Source organism: Prionailurus viverrinus, chromosome C2 (genome assembly GCF_022837055.1).
Source record: "Prionailurus viverrinus isolate Anna chromosome C2, UM_Priviv_1.0, whole genome shotgun sequence".
Lineage (NCBI taxonomy): Eukaryota > Metazoa > Chordata > Mammalia > Carnivora > Felidae > Prionailurus > Prionailurus viverrinus.
In genome coordinates this window covers 107,216,157-107,238,258 of record NC_062569.1, presented here as the reverse complement: position 1 = coordinate 107,238,258, position 22,102 = coordinate 107,216,157, and the positions used below count along the sequence as shown (strand labels likewise).

Genomic DNA, 22,102 nt, shown 5'->3' with positions numbered 1-22,102 from the left:
AAACAGGAAGTGAGGGTGTATGGAGAATTGTCGAAAATTTTGACAGAATTTCAGGTGAATATTCAAACTAAAAAGAAGAGAGGGAAAATAGTTTAGAAAAGGGATATGTTGGAGTCCCATGTGGTTTCAAAGTTCATGCTTATGAATCACAAATACCGTGAAAGGTTTTGTGGCAAAGTGAAAAGGACAATGGGAAAATCACTTCCCTTATTGTATCCTCATTTCCTCATCTTTAAAATGTGAATGCTGACATTCGCCCTCTAGGCAACACAGATATGTACATGTCTCAGATAGACTTGGCCTTCAAAATGTAAAACAATGTATACATGTTACTTCACTTTATTACAAAAAAATAATTTGTGTTTTTGAAAATTCCCTCTGAATCTCTAAATCACACACACACACACACACACACACACACACACACACACATACACACACACATTCAACTATATATACATATATATACTCTGAATCTCTGAATATGTAGATGTATATATACTCACACACACATACACACATGCACACAATACATTGCATCCATCCCATCTCATATCTCATATAACCCACCTAGTACAAATATTCTGGCAAGGAATAGGCAAATCTGTGGTGGAATAGGGTTCTTCGAGGCTTCCAGGAGCCTCTCAGCAGACCAAGAGCAACACATTCCTTCCCCACTCAGGTCTTCTGAACACTTTGCAGAGTTTTTTAAATCACCTCCTGAAATGCTGGTTTCCTTCCTCCATCCAAGATACTCAACAAAATGGAACTTGTCAACTGTGTTTATGGTAATAAATCTCCTTTCCAGCATTTCTCCTGACATTCTAATGCCTTCCTGAACATAATAAAAAGGTCATTTTCCACCTGAATTCATCTTCTCCAAGTTACCTTATGTTTCTGCAAATCCAAGTTTCAACAAGTTTGATTTCATTTCTTCTACAGTATTTTATTTGCTTTAACCAAGCTAAAAATCCCAGCTGCAACTGCAACCCTGTGCTCTCCTCTAATTGCTTGGGTGGGGATTAGGTTTTATTGGCTGACTGTATAATGTAGATACATTGTGAAAGCTCAACTGTTCCTTTTTCTTGAGTGGCACAGAATTAAATACTCCCTTTCAGATATTGTCCAAGGATTTCTTATGATTTTATTTCCCACATCAATTCAATAACTTTCTATGTATCAATTATGCCATGATCAGTATTCTCACTGTAAACATACAACAATCTCCTAGAACCACTCAGACCTGACCAGGCCTTTCATTTCGTGCAACCAACTCAGCTATATTGTCAGGTATTTCACAATCCTGTCTCTGGTTTCCGGAAGAGCTCAGGTAGCAGCCTTCCAGAAGTTACAACCTTTTTGGTTCCGGAGGAATTGGTTCCAATAAAAGTAGCTGTATTTATCCTTGGTAGGTGCAGGTATTGATTTAAGTGCGATTGTCATTCTAGGCAACATTATTTGGAATATAGAGACATTTGCAATAAAAGTTTGTGAGGGGGGGTGCCTAGGTGGCTCAGGTCATGATCTCAAGGTTTGTGGGTTTCAGCCCCCCATTGGGCTCTGTGCGGACAGCTCAGAACCTGAAACCTGCTTTGGATTCTCTCTCTCTCTCTCTCTCTCTCTCTGCCCCTCCCCCACTCATGCTCGCGCGTGCGCTCTCTCTTTCTCAAAAATAAATAAACATTAAGGAAAAAAAAAAGTTTATGAGGTGAGTGGGACTACTAGGAGAGCCCCCAGGCAAAGATTTGGGAAAACCTGTACTTCTTGCCAGTGATAATGACAAGACACACACACAGTACTTGTTTATTCTGTTTAAGACATTTTGTGACATCCCTCTCTGAAAGCCAGTGCATCCACTTCCGGGAAATGATGAATCAATGACTTCAGACCAAGAAAGCAGGCGTGGCTCTTCACTACAGGAATAGGATCTCAGGTCTCTTTGAACACGACCTCTCTTGCGACAGGCAGGAACCACGGGATCCTGGGGGCGGAAGGTGCCCCAGGCGGCGCGTCCAGAGCGTGCACCGCTAGGACGCAGGCAGCAGGGCTCTCCCCGCCCCAGCGGTCCCGAGCCTGCAGCCAAGGACTGGGAGTACCCCGCCAGCTCTCCAGTAGTTTCGATATGCCCTCCTTCCGGGCGCTGGGCCCGGGACGCGGTAGGGAGCAGGTGACAGCTAGGCAGAGGATATGAGGGACCCCCGGGAAGCAGAGGGAAGGGACTGGAAGGGAAGGACAGAAACCGAGACGGAGAGAGAACTAGGTTAGCCTCCTGGCCTGTTAGGGTCTCGGGACCAAACCCAACTCTGGTCTGCAGAAGGGATACAGGGTCAAGCTGCTGGGGGCCCGGAAAGACGCAAGCCTTGGACAGCAAAGGAGAGAAAAACCTTAAGAAAAGCCTCGGTTGCAAGGAGGGAGGAGGAAGAGAAGACAAAAGCATCCCTCTATTTTGGGGTTTGTTTTTTTTTTTCGTCTTTTTACTAACTCCTCCCCCTCCCCCGCCCCAGTTTTTATTTTTATTTTTTGTTTGTTTTTTTTTCCGTTACCAAGTGGAAAAGGCAATCAGCCGCGATTCTTGGTCTGGGGAGAATCCATTATTGAATGAAAACAGGAGAGCGGTTTTCTTTGAAATAAATTCAACAGCACTGTTTCTCTCTCTACCTCGTCGTTCTTCTTCCCCAATTTATTTTCTCCTATAAGACCCTCGCCGCACCCCTACTCTATTCCCCGCTGGTCTTTTGGACTAATTGAAATAATTTGTCTCAGTTTTTAGGTCCTGTGTATCAGGTTTTTATCTGCTTAAATGCCTTCAGAGTAAGCTATTCCACTAATTTGGACTTCCACTCTCAATGTTCCAGTCCTTTCTAGTCCAAAGATTTCATTATTAAGTGAGCTCAGTCCCTCCCTCCACCCCCTCCTTCCCTGCAGGAACACACATTTTCATTCCAAGCCCCTTGCATTCCAAGCCCTTGCTGGGTTGCTTGCTGTTTTGCCCTGAGGCTCTCCAAGCACATCAAAGAAGTTTGCTTTGACTGTCCTTAGACCCAGGTGGTGCCTAGTGGTGGGGTTGCTCTCTAGACTGGGAATCCACACCTCTTCATTCTTTTTTTTTTTTTTTCCCCTGAAGCCTGTTTCAGTTCCTGATAATAAAAACAATCAAAATACTTAGACAAAGCTGTGAAGTAGGGTAATTTGACTTGTACTCTGCACTCCCAATACAATACTTCTCTCTCTCCTCTCTCCTCATTTTCCTCCTCTATGCCCTTTCTCCATCCTCAGTTTCCAGCATCTCGAAAGTTCATTCAAAATCATGGAATCACATATGAGAAAAGAGCTGGTAACTATCACTTTAGCTGTGCTGTATGTAAAGTAGCACAACATTCAATCTAGAAACATGCACTGAACACTTCCTAGGTGCCAGACACTGGGAAGTGATCCAGGGACTGAAAAGTTAAGTGTGTTTCTTTTTTCATCACACTCTCTCCTCCTCCTGCTCTCCTACCTCCTCTGTCATTATCATCGGCATCATCTCTCATAATATTGATTGAGTCCTTAATGTATGCCATAGAGGTAGCAGCTTTACGTGCATTTTCTCTTTTAATTATTATGAGGACTTTTATAATGGAGCGTTCCATTTTATAGGTGAGAAAACTTGAGATTAAAGAAGTTGAGTGGCTTCCTCAAGCTCATATATATAGTGTGTGCTGGTGTCGGGGGTTTGTAAAGCAGACAGTCTGACTCCAGACTTGTGGTATATCACTTCTAAGGAGTCACTGTTTCAGTGGAGGAGCCAGACTTGTAAACAGATAAATAGAATTCAAAGAGGTAAGTGCTAGCATTGTAGAAATAGAGGAGCAGCATGACTAACACTGCCTAGGGGAGATCAGGAAAGGCTTAAAAGCCAATTTGACTTGTGAGGTGGGTCTTGATTGAAGCAGGAGTATCCCAGGAAAACAAAGGGATGGGGGTGGTGGGTGCATTTCAGGCTGAGGAATCTATATGCCAAGCCTCAAGTTGAGAAAGGCTGCCATGGTATGTTTAGGAAACAGTGCAATCTGATTACAACATAGGCTTTGTGAGACTGTTGTGATGTGAAACTAACATTGTCAAATAGGAAACTAGAGGCAAAAATGTCAAGGACTAGAGATTTTCCTGGGAAGTTTAGCTTTTGTTTTGTAGATAAAATGACTCCAACAGAGATTTTCAAGAAAGGGCATGACATAATCACATTGGTGTCTTTGTCTGTCTGTCTTAAGATGACCAGGAAAAGTCTGGGAGAAAGGAGAGCAGAGGCAGATGGCAGAGATCCTGGTTGGAAACTTGCTATACAGATGATGGGGGCCTGAGCTAAGAGGTGTGAGACTGGAAAGGAGGGATTTTGTTCACCAAAGAATATTAGCATTAAGTGTTCTACTTGATTCTAGAACAAAGGACTTCAAGCACAAAGAATTCTGTTCAAAATAAAAAGGCCTCTTAAGAGAGCACTAAACCAGCTCTTCTATTTTTATAGGTATAGTTAAAGTCTGTGAAGCTTAGGAAGATTAAACCACACAATCACCTGGAATGATCATTGCCACCTTTTATTTAGAGACGACTGTCCACACACTTAGCATCCTTTAAAACATTTGACCCTCCTAACTTTTGAAAGTGAGTACAAAGCTACTCTTAAGTCCATTTAACAGGGGAAGAAGCTGAGGTCAGTAACTTGGTGAAGGCTGCACAGATAATTAGAGAACTGGGATTCAAAATTATAGTTATCTGTTCCCAGAGTTCATGCAGTTTTCATGTGTTATGTGCAGAGATTGAAATATAGACATCCTTACTCCTAAGCTAGTGCCCTCTTCGATAGTTATTGCAGCCTTTATCATCTGCGATATGCAGCTTAGGCATCACTGGGCACACATTCCTGATATCTGAATGCCTATGCTACAAATGCTACAAATGTGCCCTAGAGTAGCATTTATTGTGGGTTCACTATCACATACGCTAAGCAAGACACTATGATGATCCTTTATAAGACTGGCTTTTTTGGTGAAAGAAAGAGCAAATACAAGTGACATCAACATGCAACCAGAAACCTAGCTAATCAGTGGTACAGGAATGAAGGACCAAGGGCTATTGGAGAAATAGCTAATGTTAGTTAGTACTTTTCTGTGCCAGGGGCTTGATATGTGTTATTTTATTAAAGAGCACTGACTTAGGTGAAATAACTTGCTCAGTGTCACATAATGCTAAATGGACGAGACAGAAATCAAGCTCTAGTTTATCTGGCACAGCAAACTCAGCTCTTCAGCACAATTAGATGGGTTAGTGAAGGCTGAAGTTGGTTCCATGGACAGTAGTACGCTAGTAAATGTTTAACAACCAGCTCTCAAGCACAAAAACAAAAACAGCTCTGATTTGTGGTGTTGCCAACTTCCAGTTTCCAGAAGGTGTAAATGATACACAACAGTGTATTTCAAACTGCCCGTGTGACATCACTGAAGTCAGCACTGGGGAGGGATGTGCACAAGTGGTTTGGGAGAATCTGGAGCATCCAGCTGTACCGCGGAGAAGGAGATGCTTGGGCAGTGTGTTAGAAGAGTAGTGGAAGAGATTTGGGGTAATTCTTAGAGAAAGAAAGGCTGGTGAAGGCTGAAATGAGGATTAGATTAGTTATATTCAAAGAAAGTAGATAGATTGAGCTAATTGTGGTTAGGTCAAGTAGAAAGCGGGGCAGTTATTTGCTTAAACTTTTGCTATTCTTGAGGGGTGGAAATTTGCTTGAAAACGAGATCTAAAAATGGACTTATCTGAAACTTTCCACAGGCCCTCATCTAAATGACTGACATGACCAAAAACATGCTTAAAAGACTGAAATCAGGGCTAGGTGAATCAAAAAGATTGGCCAGTATGGATTTCTGGCTAGTTATCTACTTTCGCTTTCTTTAAGGCAAGGACAACAGCCGCCTAATGAAGGCGATAAATTGATAGAAAATGAGTTTTAGTGAATATATGGACAGTAAAATTGAAAACAGTTACTCAGTGTTTCCTTTTAAAAGAGATCCTGAGGAAATACCCTCTTGTTCCGTGAGACTTGCCTGAATGTACCTTACAGTGACCTTACATCTGGGGGAAATCAATATATTTGCAAATACTTCAGAATATTTATCTTGTCACTTTGATTCACATCTTTTTTTGAGCATAAAGCAACACTAATGCTCCCCCTATTCCCACATAATCAGAAAGCACATAGGATAGTAAGGAGAAAAAACATTACCAAGGACTTGCAAATAATGCCTGTTTTCCCTCTGTGGCAATAATCTAGCCCTTTAAAAGGAGAAAGGATGAAAATAAAATTAGTTTTCTCATGATGCAGAATATTTCTATTCTCTCCCCCATCCCTCAATAATCAAAAGCTCTTGTTGTACACAATCTCAACAGAAAACATACTGATCCTAAGAACCAATAAAAAATAATACAAAGGAAATTAAGTGGAAGTCTCCTGCTTTTGTCTGCTCTTTGGAGAATGCCCCCCATTCCTGCGATTCTAAAGTACTGTCAAGCGTGATGCCCAGTGCCTGCCCTACAGGGGTGACTACTAGACTCAGACCTGGTCATTCATGGTCCTGGATCTTCCAATTCACAGCAAATGACTCGAGAGATGTGGGAAAGCAATCACACTTTTTTCCATGAATAAGAGGGTTTCTCTTCCTTTAGTATTTCAGTCTCTGTGAATATAAGCTTAGGTCTGAAGATAATCATCTTTTTAGTATGTGGGCTGCATCAGAGGAAATTGAGAAAATAGTCAAAGACAAGCAAAAGCATGTCAAGGTAAGAGATGGAAAAAAGGACAAAGAGCCTTGATAACTTTGCTCAAATGCCTTAAACCAGCTATGCCTAAACATATATATATATATATATATATATATATATATATATATATATATATATGCTTTTGGAATTCCCAGTCATTTAAATCAGTAAGTCATCCCCCTGGTTGTTTTTTGTTTGTTTGTTTTGTTTTTTAGACTCCTTGGACTGGAACTGGAGTTTTTGTCACTTTCAGTTGAAAGTAACATGACCATTACAAAAACCTTAGTAAAAATTCCCCAACCTGATGACAAACTCCTGCTGGCTGACTGAGATTATGAAAATAACATCATCCCAAATTGAACAAAAAGGCAGGGGCACCTGGGTGGCTCAGTCAGTTAAGTCATCATCTCACGATTCGTGAGATTCAGTCCTGCATCAGGCTCTGCACATACAGTGCATGGCCTGCTTGACATTCTCTCTCTCCCTCTCTTTCTCTGCCCCTCTCCTACTATCAAGCACACTTTCCCTCTCTCTTCTCTCTGTCAAAGTAAATAAACTAAAAAAAAAAAAAAAAACTAAAAAAAAAAAGCAAACAAACCCTAAAAAGAAAAAAAATAAAATCAGAGGAGAGAGGATGGGAAATACCAAGAACTAAATTTCTTTCTTGGACTGTATTCTAAGATATGCTAATTTATTTTATTTTGTTTCTCTCATCTGTGACTCATCACTCTTTGGACATCTCCTTCTTTCACTGGCACACAGACCACAATACAGTCACTTCTTTATTCATAAATTATCATGGCTTTATTATTTACCTCAAAATGCAGAGCCCTCACAGAACAGGCAAAAGACAAGGTATGAAGTTGGGAGGAAAAGAAAGGAGGAAGATGTGCTAATCACTTTAGAATTGGAAGGACAAATCAGCTCCAGTTCTTTCCTTTTTAAATTTCATGGCAGATATTTGAGCAGATGGTGAAGAATCACCTCAAGATAGACTAGTTTGGGATTTTTCTTAGTTTTTCTGAGAAGATCCCAGAAGTTGAAGACTGTAGGAGGGACAAAGTGGGAATAGAAGATGATTCAGTTACTGGTCTGAGGGAAACACCTAAGTAACTAAGGCCTACCCTCTCAGGCCCAGTGAGTATAATTCCCCCTCTACATAGGCATCTCAAACTGCCCTTTGATGTGTCTCTGCCTTTAAAGTTTGAATTTAGTGCTTATTTAGTAGTGAAGTCAAGCTTTGTCTAAATCCTGAAAAAAATTAAAAATCTAAGGAATAACTTGGAGCTTGTACTCTTTTGAAATGTCCTTAGCCTAAGGGGGAAAAAAATTGAGAGTTATACTCTTTGGGACTTCTCTATTAATTTGATACGTTAACCACATCTGGAAAAAATATTTCACTCTATAACTTGGATGTTCGTATTCATAAAAAGGCAAATAGTTTTCCTTAAGAGATGTATGTATCAATTAGCCAGTTTTAACAGAATTTCAAAACTGGAAGCTATAGCCAAAAATCATTTCATCTACCAGCTAGAACACATAACAGATTCTGGTGATTTCAATGAAAGCATGTGCATGTTTATGAATCTTTTCATGGGCTGGCTTATATAGCTGTTTTAATATGTACTGCATTATCTCACAAGCTTTTCATCTTGAGGTACAATTATTAAGTGAATTTCTAGCCCTTACAAAGGAAAGTAAACACATTAAACACCTCCATGCAAAGTTAAAATGTTGGACATTAAATATTTGTCCTGTATCACTGCTAATTTAATAGGCTATGAATCTGTGTTTGTTGAATACAATAATTTTAGCAAATCCACTCTCTAAAGAACAAAGTATAAAGAACATGGAGGCTTAAAATTTTGAATACTGAACCGCCTCTGTAGACTTTGCAATATTGATACAGCATCCATAATCATGCCTTAGTGAAATATTATACAGAACATTATTTAGAATGTTTGTTCTGGAGTTTGGATAAATGTATTGTATTTGAAATTGATTAATGCTGTCTGATAGGCATTCAAATTTTTTATTATCTTGAGAATTTGTCTTAAAAGTTACAGGGTATCTTGTATATTTACTGTAACTGAAAGTGACCCATTTGCATTTGAGGAAAAACACCAATAGTGGTACCCAAAGCTGTGTTTAATTTTGGTTATGTCTTTGGGCTTCTGGGACCTCTGTTACCTCATCTACCATATGATGTAGTTAGACTGGCCCATGGTTTTCTATCCTTTCTTTTTAAAATGTATTTATTATTGAAATATAGTTGACATACAATGTTATATTGGCTTAAGGTGTACAATATAGTGATTTGAAAAATCCGTATATTAATGAATGTTCACCACCAGTGTAGTCACCATCTGTCATCACACAATGTTTTACAATGTTAGTGACCATATTCCTATGTTGTCCTTTAATCTCCACCACTTATTTATTTTATAACTGGAAGTTTGTACCTCTCAACCTCCTTCACGTATTTTGTTCATCCTTCCATCCCTCTCCCCTCTGGCAACCACCAGCTTATTCTCTGAATTTATAAGTCTGTTTCTGTTTGTTTGTTTGCTTGTTTATTCACTTGTTTTATTTTTTAGATTCCACATATAAGTGAAATCATATGGTATTATTTTTCTTTTTCTGTCTGACATGTTTCACTAAGCATGACACCCTGTAGGTCCATCTATGTTGTTACAAATGGAAAGATTTCACTCTTTTTTATGACTAATATCCCATCGTGTGCATATACCATGTCTTTTTTATACATCCATCTATGGGTGAACACTTGGGTTGCTTCTTATTTTAGTTATTATAAATAATGCTGTAATAAAATAGGGGTGCACATATCTTTTCAAACTAATGTTTTTGTTTCCTTCGGGTAAATATCTAGAAGTGAAATTACTGGATCATAAGGTATTTATATTTTTAATTTTTTGAGAAACCTCCTTACCATTTTTACATTGGCTGTATCAATTTACCTTCTCACCAACAGTGCCCAAGAATTCCTTTTTCTCCACATCCTTGCCAACACTTATTATTTCTTGCCTTTTTGATTCTAGCCATTCTGACAGGTTTTAGCTGATATTTCATTGTGGTGTTGATTTGCATTTCCCTGATGATGAGTGATGTTGAGCATCTTCACATGTGTCTGTTGGCCATCTAAAAAGACATTTGGAAAAGTTCTATTTGGGTCTTCTGCTCACTTTTTAATGATTTCTGGTGTTGAGTTGCATAAGTTCTTTATATGTTTTGTATATTAACCTCTTATCGGATATATCATTTGTAAATATATTCTCCCATTCAACAGGGTGCTTTTTTATTTGGGTTTTCTGATTATTCCTTTAAAGTCTAAAGGAGACAGTAAAACTTCAGGCTGCTTTTCAAACTTCAGCCAAAGCAGCTCCACCTATATCAGATTAATTACTTCATACAATAATTTATTAGTCATCCATGTATTCATAAATGGATTAAATCATTAATCAAATAGTATTGCATGCCTACTATGTGTTTGCCTATTCTATGAATATAGCAGGGAATAAAACAGACATAAATTTCTGTTCTTGTTAATGTTTCAGTCCAGTAAAGGGAGGCAGATATTCAATATTCAGTATTCAAGATATATAAGGTTATTTGTTATATGGTGGTAGAGTCTATGGAGAAAAAAAAGAAGCAGAAAAGGGAGATAAGAGTATTGGGGCTGGGGGGGCGTGTTGAGATTTTAAATAGTTGTTCATGGAACAGGTCAATAAAAAAGGTAACATTGGGGAAATACCTTGAAAGAGGTGAATAAGCTACAATAATGATTGTGGGGGGAAAATTTCCAAGGATTAGAAACAGCAAGTACAAAGTCTCTTATATGGGAATAGGGCAGGTGTATTTAGGAACAGTGAGGAGACCAATATGGTCTGAATGGATTGGACAAGGGAGAGATAGGAATTGGATTTCAGAATAAGCCTATATTAGAAGAAACAGCTTTGTATTTTAAAAAAAGAGTGAAAAATGGGGTGCCTGGGTGGCTCAGTTGGTTAAGTGTCTGACTTGGCTCAGGTCATGATCTCACAGTGGGTGAGTATGAGCCACGTGTGGAGCTCTGTGCTGCCAGCTCAGAGCCTGGGGCCTGCTTCGGATTCTGTGTGTGTCTTTATCTCTGCCCCTCTCCCACTCGCACTCTGTCTCTGTCTCTTTCTCTCTCAAAAATGAATAAACATTTTTAAAAAATTTTAAAAAGATTGAAAACAATTTATCTAAATTACTTGTGAGGCTCTGAAAAACATAAAAATTTTAAGGCTCTTTCTGATATTGCATAATCAATGAGCCTTTATTCAGTGTTATTAAGCCTTTTTTTTTTTTTTTTTTGTCTAAGTATTATCACTCCTTAGGGATTATCTGTTTATCTAAGAATGTCTTCTTAATACTTTCCTGTAAAGTCAGCCATCTTACTTATTTTGAGGGAAAATAGTATGGATGAACTGAAATTTGTACTTAATTACTTTGCTTTCCAGAAGTCCATTAAATCCATGGTGATTTGTTTGTTTAAAAGAATCAAATATACATTGTTTTCATATTTCTACAGTCATGTATGTACCTCAAATTCCTGAATAAAAATTTCATAGATTGCAATGGCTAGGAGGTACATGAGAAAGCAAGTAGAGATAACTTGGAAACTTCATAAGAATAAATCAAGTTAAAATTTCCTTTAAGATATCAAACATCTGAATAACCTCACTCTGAGTCACCTATTACTCATTCAAAACCGAAAAGCTGCTTATTTCTGTTGAAAGTTGAAAATACACAGAAACCTCTGAAGAGAAACTCTCTAAACAATAAAGTTCAAGGAAATATTTCTTAGCAGGATGGCTACCCATCTGTTCTCCAATCCCTATCTAGAGTGATTTTAGGAATTACTGACCAAAAAAACCTTGGGGTCCAGAAATAAAACAGAGTTTTGTTTTACCTACATAATCTCTATGACTCTTTAAAAGAGTCGTGTCTTCATAGACTTAATATAAATCCAATTTAGCCCTCTGTTTCAATCTTTGTCATCAGTGTATTAACCCAGGTGCTTGCCCATCTCCTGCCTGGTCACTTAGAAACTTTACTAGTCAGGATTCTATTCCCAGCATGCTGCCTACCTTTTTTTGTCTTAAACAAAGAGGCATGGCCCTTTTTGTTTTATTCTCATTAGGGGCAAATAGTTTTTATCATGCTCTTTCTCTTGTAGATTAACTTCTTCACTTTATATTTCAGAGATTTCACTGGTGACAAAAATGTGACTCATTCTCTTTGCCTTTCCTAAACTTTAGTCAGCTAAGTTGTGACATTGTGATTTATAATAAGAAATATGTATTTGGTCTTGGATCCATTCCAGACAAGAGCTCCTAAAACCCTTGGAATTTTTTAAGTGATAACTGTGATGACGGTGTCTTTTGTTATGTTAATGAGTTACTTTGGAAAAACCTTTGGATAATCTAAGAATGAATGTTGGTTGCTAGGAGGCCCAATCAGGTGATTAGAGAGTTGGAATTTTTAGTCCCACCCCTCCTGGGTGGGGAGAGGGACTCAGATATTGAGTTAAAATCACCAGGGGCCAATGATTTTAATCAGTCATACCTATGTAATGGAGCCTTCTCCAAATGTCAAAGGACAGGATTCAGAGAGCTTCGAGGTTGGTGAATACATGGAGATTTGGGGAGAGTTGTATCCTCAGAGAGCATGAAAGCTTTGCTCTCCTTCCCACACATCTTGCCATATGTATCTCTTCCATCTGGCTGATGCTGTCTCCAGGTAGATACTGTCAGAATGGAGTTGAATTCTAGAACATCCAGCTAGTGTCCAACAATTGATCGGTGGTGTGGGGGAGAAAACCACACATTGGAACTGATAACGGAATCATACTAGTCCAATCATTAAAGACCCACTTGAAACACCTTTCATCTCCTTATATCACTCTCCCTTGTAAGTTTGTTTCGAGGTTTATATTCTGTGAAAAAGTTCACTCACCATTCAAATGTAATTATTTATAGAGTGCTCAGTGTATTTGCAAAGTATTGGCTAGAAATGTCTAATCATCAGTGGGGAGGTGGAGGGGAAGAAAGTGAATTAGATTTATTGCATGCCCTTGAACTGCATTACATGTTTTGTTCAAAAACTAGAACCTTACACAGAGCATGATGATATAAGGTGGTAGGAATAAATGTCACCAGCCTCCAATACCATCTTTAGTGAAATTTCATTTCTGGTAGGAAACTGTTTACATTAGAACAAGAACAAAATCATCTCAGCTTTTCAAATGTTCACATGTCTGACCTATGTTTGTCACATACTGTTGGTTAATGTTTTAGTACAGGGCAAAGGTTCCTGGTCTGAGCCTTAGGGGTCCTGAGTTCTGATCTCAATGGATTCTAAGTAGGAGAGTTGCTTGGTGTGCTGTGTCACTGCCTAGAACATACTGTCCTGATTGATGATGAATTCTTTTATATTGAAGATGCAAAACTCTTTTCATGTTCTTGGTAACATGAAATGTTTTTCTCTGGCTGACCATTATTCCTTTTACCTGTTGTAGTAAGAAGTACTCATTATGATGCTCTGATGTGTGACTAAATCGTCTGGTAAATATCATTGGAATACTATATATTCTCAGTTGTAACAAAAGCAATTGTAATCCAGATGCAGTTGGAAAAGCTCTTCCTCTTAAGAACAAGGTAAGGTGGATCCAATCCCCCATTCTCTAGATTCTGAAGGACAAATACTCTCTTTACTACATTGTGGGGCTTATATTCTCAAGTTTCTTAACTCTGAGTTTTGCTTATGGTAAATTATTTCAGTCTAGAAATGGCCTTGACATCTCATACGCACTGTACCTGGCTCATACAGATAGGATGCACTGCCTGATTAGTTAATTTCCCCAAGGAAAATATGTTTGAGGGTAGGAGACTTTATTAAAGTTTCAGAAGGTAAAGAGATTTCTATCTAAATCAAGCCCCCCCCAAACAAACAAAATAAGTCATAAATTTATTGTTAGACATCTCTAATAAGCAAAGTGGATAATGAGCCAAGTTGATAGGGAGGAAGCTCCAGAATGAAATATGTTTTCCTCTGGTTGAACCCTATTCATCTGACCTCTTGTAGTAAGAAGTAGCCATTCTATGCATGACTAAATTGACAGGTAAATATCATTGGAATCATCTAGAATCAAAGTGTGTGGGCTAGAACAAAGGCTTTACCATTGCTATGAATCATGAAGTGACCTTCCTGTCTCTGGGTTTCAGTTTCTTCATGAGTGAAATAAAGACACCAAAGACACCTATCTCCTAAGATTTTTTCGAAGAGGTAATTATTTCAGTTCATATAAGTTGCTTAGAATAACCTAACATACAGCATGTGGTCAATAACTGTTACTATTTAATTAATTAAAGTATATTTGAAGGCCTTCAACCATTTCCAAACTCAACAATATGGTTTGGTCTTTGTCCCTTCCTTTCTCTCAGCATCATCTTCTTCCCTCCCCTGTTAAACTCCTATGTTTATTTTTATCATTTCATAATTCTTATTTAAGTTTTTATGATGTTATTTAATAAATTGTCAGATGACCCTCACTTTCGTGGTCTTAGCTATATATAACTAGTAGCCTTCTTTTGGTGTTACTGCTCCAAGTGGCTTATCAAGGCATTTTCCTGAACTAGGACATATTCCTCTGTAAAAGGAACTTTAGAAGCAAGTGACTTTACAGATAAATATGCATATTGCTTTCAGAATTCCACACATGTGCATGTGTGTGCATAATATCCTTAAGTTATGGAATATATTTTGATCCAATCTAGCTGCACCCTTTTGAAGGTGGCACTCTACTAGGTCATCATACTTTAATTATGAGAGGCTGACTTTTGTTCAAGGTCAGTTGCTGAGTAAGTGCAGAAGAAAGATTTTAACCAGACTCTGACTATTCCCCAAAGCCAGAGCTCCTTCTACTCTCCCTAGGCAGTTCTTTTGTGTGATCTCACTTAATCCTCACCAGTCTCAAGAGAGTGGTACTACTGTTATCACTTTTTACAAATAAAGACACTAAGACTTTGAGAGGTTAAGTGAATTGACCAAGATCATGCAGCTAGTAAATGTCAGAGCCCAAGTCAGACAGTGTGCCTTTTGCAGATCTACTTTTTAACAATTATGCTGTATTAACTCCAACCCCAAAACAAAAGGGAGTCAGGTAGACAGAGCGGAGGATCTAGGCTGAATATATAGTTAGGATGATTTGTTCTAGTAGGAGCTACTTAAAGCTGCTGTTAAAAGAAAAACAATTTCCTAAAGGAATTCTATGAGATCCCTTCGGAATGCTAGCAATTCAGTCAAACTTAGCTTATGAAACACTGAACTAAAAGGCATTTGTCTCCTAGCGTTAGCCTTCCAGTTGGTTCATAAGATGCAAAAAAAAAAATGTTAATGTTAAATCCAACAGGAAAAAAAAAACTACTTATTTTAAGAGGAAAAATATATAAGAGCTCTACTCTAGGATACTGTTGATATAAAGAAAACCAGGAGGACTAGACAGGCAGGCTTTTGACAAAAATCACAGCTGAAGACAGAGCTTGATAGTTTCCAGCATAAAAAAAGATAAAAGAATTCAGAGATCATTCTGTGTGTGTGTGTGTGTGTGTGTGTGTGTGTGTGTGTGTGCCGGCATGTGTCTACTTGTCTTAATAAGCTTCCCCTGCCGCCCAACTCTTCACCCCCATCTAGTTGGTGACTCGAAGCCTTCAGATGAAAGCTCAGTATGTGAGGACTACTAGTTGGCATTCTCTGCAGGAGACTAGCCTCACACAGGGGTGACCCTGTGATGCAGGAAAGGGTATTTAATGCCCTGGCGAAGTGGTTGAGGGACCAAGATTTCATTATGCTTCCGGGATCAGAGTGGTGATCCAGCATCCCTGATTTAGAGCCACTTAGGGCTCCAACAGCTCCACCCCGGAGTTCAAGAGGAAAATATTCCTGCATGGTCTCTGCCTGATCTGAAAAAGGCACAGCTTCCCGATGTTCCGCCTGAGAGATGGTTCAGTCTTTAGAAATTGCCAGAGAAGCCTGTCCATCTGCTGGGATGCCTGGCTTTCTGGAACGGACGAGAAGGAGTTAGACTTTTAATCGGAGTAACTTGAGGATTTTCTGTTTGTAACTAAAAACCGCCGCTTAATTCAAAATAAAAAAGACACATGCTGTGGCAGGTAGACACTGGGAAAATCCGTGTGACGAAGTATGATCTAAAAATTCCTCATTTAATTTCCCCCGGGAAAGAGTAAATATTTTCTCTTTGGTACTGGGGCAGTCGACTCGAGTGATCTGCCTTCAAAAGAAGGTGCGTTCGAGAGGTGGGTTAGTGGGAGCAAAACGGGGAGGAATTAGCCCAGGATTTGGATTGCTCCCGGCCAACCAGAAGCTGCTCCAGTTAACTCTCAGGAGGAGAGTTTCCACCGTTGCCACCCCTCCAGACCCTTCTTACTCCTCCGCTCCCGCCCTAGGACCCAAGGCGCGCCCCGCCCCACCAACCCGGAATTCTCCACCACCCCCCCCCCCCCCCCGCCAGCGTCCTGCCCCGCTACTCTCTTCGTTGAAGATGGAAGCTGCAACATCACCGCCGAAAAATCCCTGCGGAGCGAGCCACTGGATTCAGCGTCTGAGGACAAGCGCTTTTTGAACCCTGGCGAGGCTGCGTGGTGACCAAGAAATGGGAGGCCGGACCGAGAGGGCGATCGTAAAGCCGCCGGCTAGAGGCAGCCCCGAGGGCTCCCCTCCCCGCGCGCTCGCGGCGCCTGTGTCTGCTCCGTATTGGCTAGCGTGGTCCTGGGGCGGAGCCACGGGAAGCACCTCCCACTCGGGGGCCCCTGGATCCCCCGAGCGCCTCACCCGCGGAGTTCCAGAGCTGGGCTCCGTCTGCGACTCGGTCCTGCAGCGCCTCTAGGCTGCAGGTCGGTGCTCCAACCACCTGCTCGGCGCTGCGTCCTGGGAAGCGGGGAAGAGAGAGGAGGGGGGGGGGGGCGGCGGTGGGGGGAGGAGGAGGAGGAGAGAGGAAGCTTACACACGCCTTCCAGTCCCTCCACTCAGAGCAGCCCTGAGACCGCTGCCGTCGCCGCTGCTTTCGCTGCTACGGCTCTGCCACCTGAGGAGACCGCCTGGACTCGCCGCCCCTGTGGCCACCCCCGGCGATTCCTGCCTAGCACCGGGCTTTTTATGCACACTGCCACTACCATTATTATTATTATTCCAAGAGAGGGAGAACAACAGACCAGCCTGAAAGAACCACGTACACCTTTCTGAAATAGTGAAGTGTCTCCTGGGAAGAGAGGGTCGTCGGTCCCGGGAGAAGGAGCCACTGGGGCCAAGGGCAGGTGTTGAAGGGGAGGAAGGAGGAGTTGGGGCACTGCGTGGTGGAAAGTTGCTTGCGGCGGAGAGCCGAAGGTCCAGCGCCACAGCCCAGGGGGGGCGGTGTGCCTGGGAGAAGCCGCTGCCCCCTGCGTTGGGACCTGCGAGCTCGCGGGCAGCGCGGGGCCGGGACGACGCCCCCTCCTGCGGCGCGGACGCTGTCGGTGGCCCCCAAAGAGGACGAGGAGGAGGAATATGGCATCGAAGGCGGGCCCCTCCTGCCGTCTAGTCTTCTGCCTCTTGATCTCCGCCGCTGTCCTCCGGCCAGGTGAGCAGGGGCCTGGGAGCAGCCCAGGCCAACGTGGAACGGGGGCAATTTCCTGAGTCTGCGGCGCAGGCCTCGCACCTCCGGGGCTGTGAGCCGGAGCGAGTGGGGGCGGTGCGGGCACACATCTGGCCCTGGGTTCAGTCACCTGTGCCTCACGTTTGGGCTCGGCCGGCTGGCTCAAGTTTGGGCAGGGACTGGGGGCCTTGGGTAAATCTCCAGGAACTTTGGGTGCTGCCGGGGTTCGGGCTCCAGGGGCCCACGGGCAGTATTCGTCTGGTTCTCTCCCCATTCCCGCCCGCCTCCCCCGCCCTTGCAGCTCCCGCCTAGGCGGCGAGCCCTTGCCCTCTGACAATTCCTCCAGTCTTTGGATATCAAAGTCCACGTCACTGCGCTCCGGGCAGTTTTCCTTTCGCTTAGCTTTCCGAGAAATAACTGTCTGCACTTTTTGGGGGATAAATCCCTGGTAACTTCCCCTCGGTAAGAGGTGAAGAAGGGGTAGGAAGGGTAGAAGAGAAAGGGAGGACTTTAATCACTCCTTTTTAGAAAAACCTCCCGCAGCTTAAGCCGTGGTTTGAAGCCCCCTCCCCCATTGTCTGGGTGGGTAATGAGTGCAGGGGTGGTGGCAGGCAAAGGACGCAGCCTGAACTGGACTTGGCAGCCAGGGTTGTGAGACCTTATGAGTGGCTTGTGGATTTTACAGGACCTGTGATTCAATCTCAGTTTTCAGTAATGTACTGAGGCTCAGAAGCAAGAAACTCAAAATCCCCAATAACTAAAATATCTAGCCGGGAATCCCTTTCCTACCCTGGGGACGGCCCCTGTGGCTGTCATCCTGAGACCCACCGGTCGGCTGCCGCGAGTTGGTCCCTAACAGGGCATTCTGTATGTTCGCCGTCACTTGATAGAGCAGCAGGTTCATTTGCTCGCTAGACTCGAGTAATTTTTGGAATTGTTTTCTCCCTTTGAAGTTTTATCTCCAGCCCTTCATATACATTTGCAAGTAAAAACTACTTCCTTTTTTTTTTTTTCGGCTTCTGTTTGTTCTTTTACCCTTTTCTTTAGTTTTTAGCAAAGAAAGACTCACTTCCTTTCCGCGTCTTTAATTTCTGAACATCCCTTCAGTTAGGATGAGGCCCCCCCCCCCCAAAAAAAAAATGTTTGGAAGCCTCCGGGTCTCTCCCAGGGAAAGAGGGAAAGTGAGGCTGGGGCTGGAGTCAGAAGATCACAAGTGTTTGTGAACTGCTGCTGCTGTGTCGGCTTCCTGGTGGTGGTGCGGAGGAGGGGGGTGGGTGCCCTCGCCCGATCTCTATTATAAAGTTACATTTCTGGGTGAGGTCCTGAGCTCACCTGCAGTTCTGAGGCTAGAGAGAACCATCTGCGACGCATCTCTAGCTCCGGGGCGGGGCGTGTGAAGCGCGAGTTGAACCGGATTTGAAGCAGGTGGGTTGGGGTAAGCACACCCGGGACGTGGCCAGGGGAGAGCCGCCTGACTTTGGCACATTGTGGATTTCACTTTTTCCTGATCCCATTGTCCGATGTAGGAAGGAAGGGCACTCACTCTGGGGCCGAGGGGCGAGGAGGGTGGACGAGGGTGAGGTAAGTTAGTAAAATGCAAAGACCCACCCTCCCCACGGTTGGTTTTCAGTTTAACCCTCTGCCCAGTTGGAGAGTTGCAGTCTCACCCCACCAATTCCCCAGGAGCACACGCGCCCGCCCGGTTTCCTTTTCCGTGCGGTCGCTCTGGAGTCAGTTTTCAGTCGGGCCACCTCCGAGGACAGGTTTTCCCTCATATTTAGCTGCTAAAAAGGGAGCGGTTCCGCTTTCAGACTTCCTTCTCGGAGATTCTTTGGAGCCGCAAGCTCGCGTTTGCAGCCGGTTCCCAGCGGCGCGCTGTCGGTGAGCTGGATGCATTCTAGCCGCGCCGCCAACCTCGGCTGATCTGAGGGTCAGAAACCTCAGACCCTCAGATCAGTGGTTTGCTTGGATTTATTGGGTTGGCATATGTACAGAATTCTCGGGGTCAGTGTGTTTAAAAGAAAGGTTTGTGGCACTAACAGCGCCTCGTCCAGACTCGGGACGCAAGTCCTGGAAGGCAAGTGCGCCTCCTTCGGAGCCCTCTGCATAGCTGCGCCCGTTGGGGATACGTGCCAATGGCCAGGCTGGCTTAATCCAAGAGACCAACTGACTTACCCGCCTGCAACCCTTCATTTCGGGAGCACTTTTAGTAGTGTGTGTTGAGACCTAGAGAACAAAAATTCGCGCCTGTGGAACTGCTCCTGCAGGTCTTTTGGGCTGTAGTCGCTACATAGTCATTGATACGTTCCGGGCATGGCCTGTCACCTGTTTTGAAGGGAGGGGGACAGGATGTATGAACCACAGAAACTGAATTCAGAGATGAAGGCAATGAAGTAAGTGCTGAGCATCCGAGGAAGCAAGAATCTCATTATCCTTGTAGAAAGAGCGTCAGCCTGTGGTGACATTTTGTATTGCTTTTTTAAAAAAATGCTTTCCTTGATTACTTACAACAAGGAGGTGCAGTTAACTGTTTCTTCTCTTGGATCTTTGGTGTGCACCCTTCTCAGGAATTTTTCTTAATTTCTTACCGATACAAGGTTAATTCTAAGATATAAGCACACTTAAGTTTTTCCCCCAGAGTGGCGTATTATGTTCTCAAGGCATTGTTTATCTCAGTAGGCCTTGGGGAAAGCATCAACTCAAATAATGTCTTTGCAGACTGCCTGATGTGGGACTATTAACATTTATTAATTTAAAAATGGCAAACTGCTTAGTAGCCAGTAAATATTGCTTTTTCCTTGATGATTTATTTGATCCAATAGCAATTTACAACTTAATGGGATACTATTTTCAGTAAACTGCTTTCCTAGGCTTGGCTCAGCATCATTCACCTTTGGGCACTTGAGCAAGTTATTTCACATATTTGGACTTCAACTCTCTCATATGTAAGTAAAACGGTGGACTAAGGATCTACTCTCTGGGATCTCTTTAGCTCAAAACTGTTTCTAATGACCTAAGGTAAAATGCTGATTTGATCAAGGCAGAGTCATTATCCACAAAACAGATGAACATAAGGGAAGGTAAACAAAAATAATATAAAAACAGGGAGGGGGACAAAACAGAAGAGACTCATAAATATGGAGAACAAACTGAGGGTTACTGGAGGGGTTGTGGGAGGGGGGATGAGCTAAATGGGTCAGGGGCGTTAAGGAATCTACTCCTGAAATCATGGATTCACTATATGCTAACTAATTTGGATGTAAATTAAAAAAAATTAAAAATTAAAAAAAAAACCTGTTTCTAATGACCTAAGGTAAAATGCTGATTTGGTCAAGGCAGAGTCATTATCCACTTGTATTTTTCTAATGCTTTCAGACAGACTGAATGGATACAGTTTATATAAATTGTGTTGCTAGAAAATGTCAGTGGTACCCAACTGCGAAATTTCCATCTCTTTTCCTACTTGTTTAAACCCAATATAATACCTTGTGCTTATTCCTCCAGGCCTGAAGAGGGCTATTAAAAAAAAAAAAAAAAAAAAAAAAAAAAAAAAAAGAAGTGTGATAGAGAGGATTTAGTCTCCTACTATCCTGGGAAAAGAGATTTTTAGGTCTCAGAAAACGCCATTAGTATAACCCATATGTCCTGGAAGACTGCCTCTATTTAAACTGCATATGTGGTTCCTAGAATGAAATGTTAAGTGATCGTTGATGCTATTATGTTCATGTGACAAAGCCTTATATGTACATCCTTAAGATGCCCCTAAAATAATTGATTTGCAAGGTGGTTTTAAGTGCGCTATGGAAGGAAGTAGAAAATAGTAATGCTTTCCTGTGGTTTTAAAATCTATAGAAATCCAAAATATTTTCATGACACAATTTCAAACTTTGACTTTTTAGAAAATTCAATTTAGCTTATCTTTTAAAATAGAATTTTGGAAGAGAATGCTTGTTTGCTGTTAACTTATTAAAGAGAAGAAAATCAATAAAAGTCTACTTTAATAGTCTTAAGTGTTACCAGAAATTATTTTTTTATTGGAGTCAGCACTCACATGTTCAGTTTTCAGTTATGTCATATAGGAATGTTCTGACTTTGGGAAAGCTATTTTCCTCCTCCTTCTTATTTCCCATCGGTAAGTTTTTCTGTCTTTGTAATGCATGGTTCTGATTTTGGTGAGATTAGTAATTCCCTTGCTCAGCATTTGAATTTTTCAACTAAAGCATGTTATATTAACATGCTATATGACATTATATTATTAATAGAAAAACACTCTTTAATTTATTACATTTAATTATCACTTTGACCATTTTAAAACTTAGTTTTTATTTTTTATCTTAGGGGAGGGGGAGGGACAGAGAGAGAGACAGAGGGAGAGAATCTTAAGCAGACTCTGTGCTGATGGCACAGCCCCATGTGGGGCTCTGTCTCACCGTTGTGAGATCATGACCTGACCAGAAATCAAGAGTGGGGCACTTAACCAACTGAGCTGCCCAGGCGACCCATACACCATTTTTTAAAAATCAAAAAAATGTCTCTTTTTATTTCTTTTTTCTCCTTTTTCTTTTTCTCAAGTTTTCAGGTCACTAAACATAGGCCTTTGTAAAATTGATCACTAAG

The 22,102-nt window shown here is 41.7% G+C and overlaps 1 protein-coding gene across 3 annotated transcripts in view; it reads left to right on the top strand.

Moving 5' to 3' along the window:
* Window positions 1-16,874: 16,874 nt before the first annotated feature.
* ALCAM (activated leukocyte cell adhesion molecule) overlaps window positions 16,875-22,102 on the top strand; it is a 211,089-nt gene continuing 205,861 nt past the window's right edge. Inside the window, exon 1 of one of the 3 annotated variants that reach the window (XM_047874764.1) lies at window positions 16,875-17,470. In XM_047874764.1, coding sequence (XP_047730720.1) covers window positions 17,398-17,470 — 73 coding nt within the window. In that variant the 5' untranslated portion in view covers window positions 16,875-17,397. The remainder of the gene's footprint in view (window positions 17,471-22,102) is intronic. The other 2 variants (XM_047874763.1, XM_047874762.1) reach the window with 2 other exon arrangements.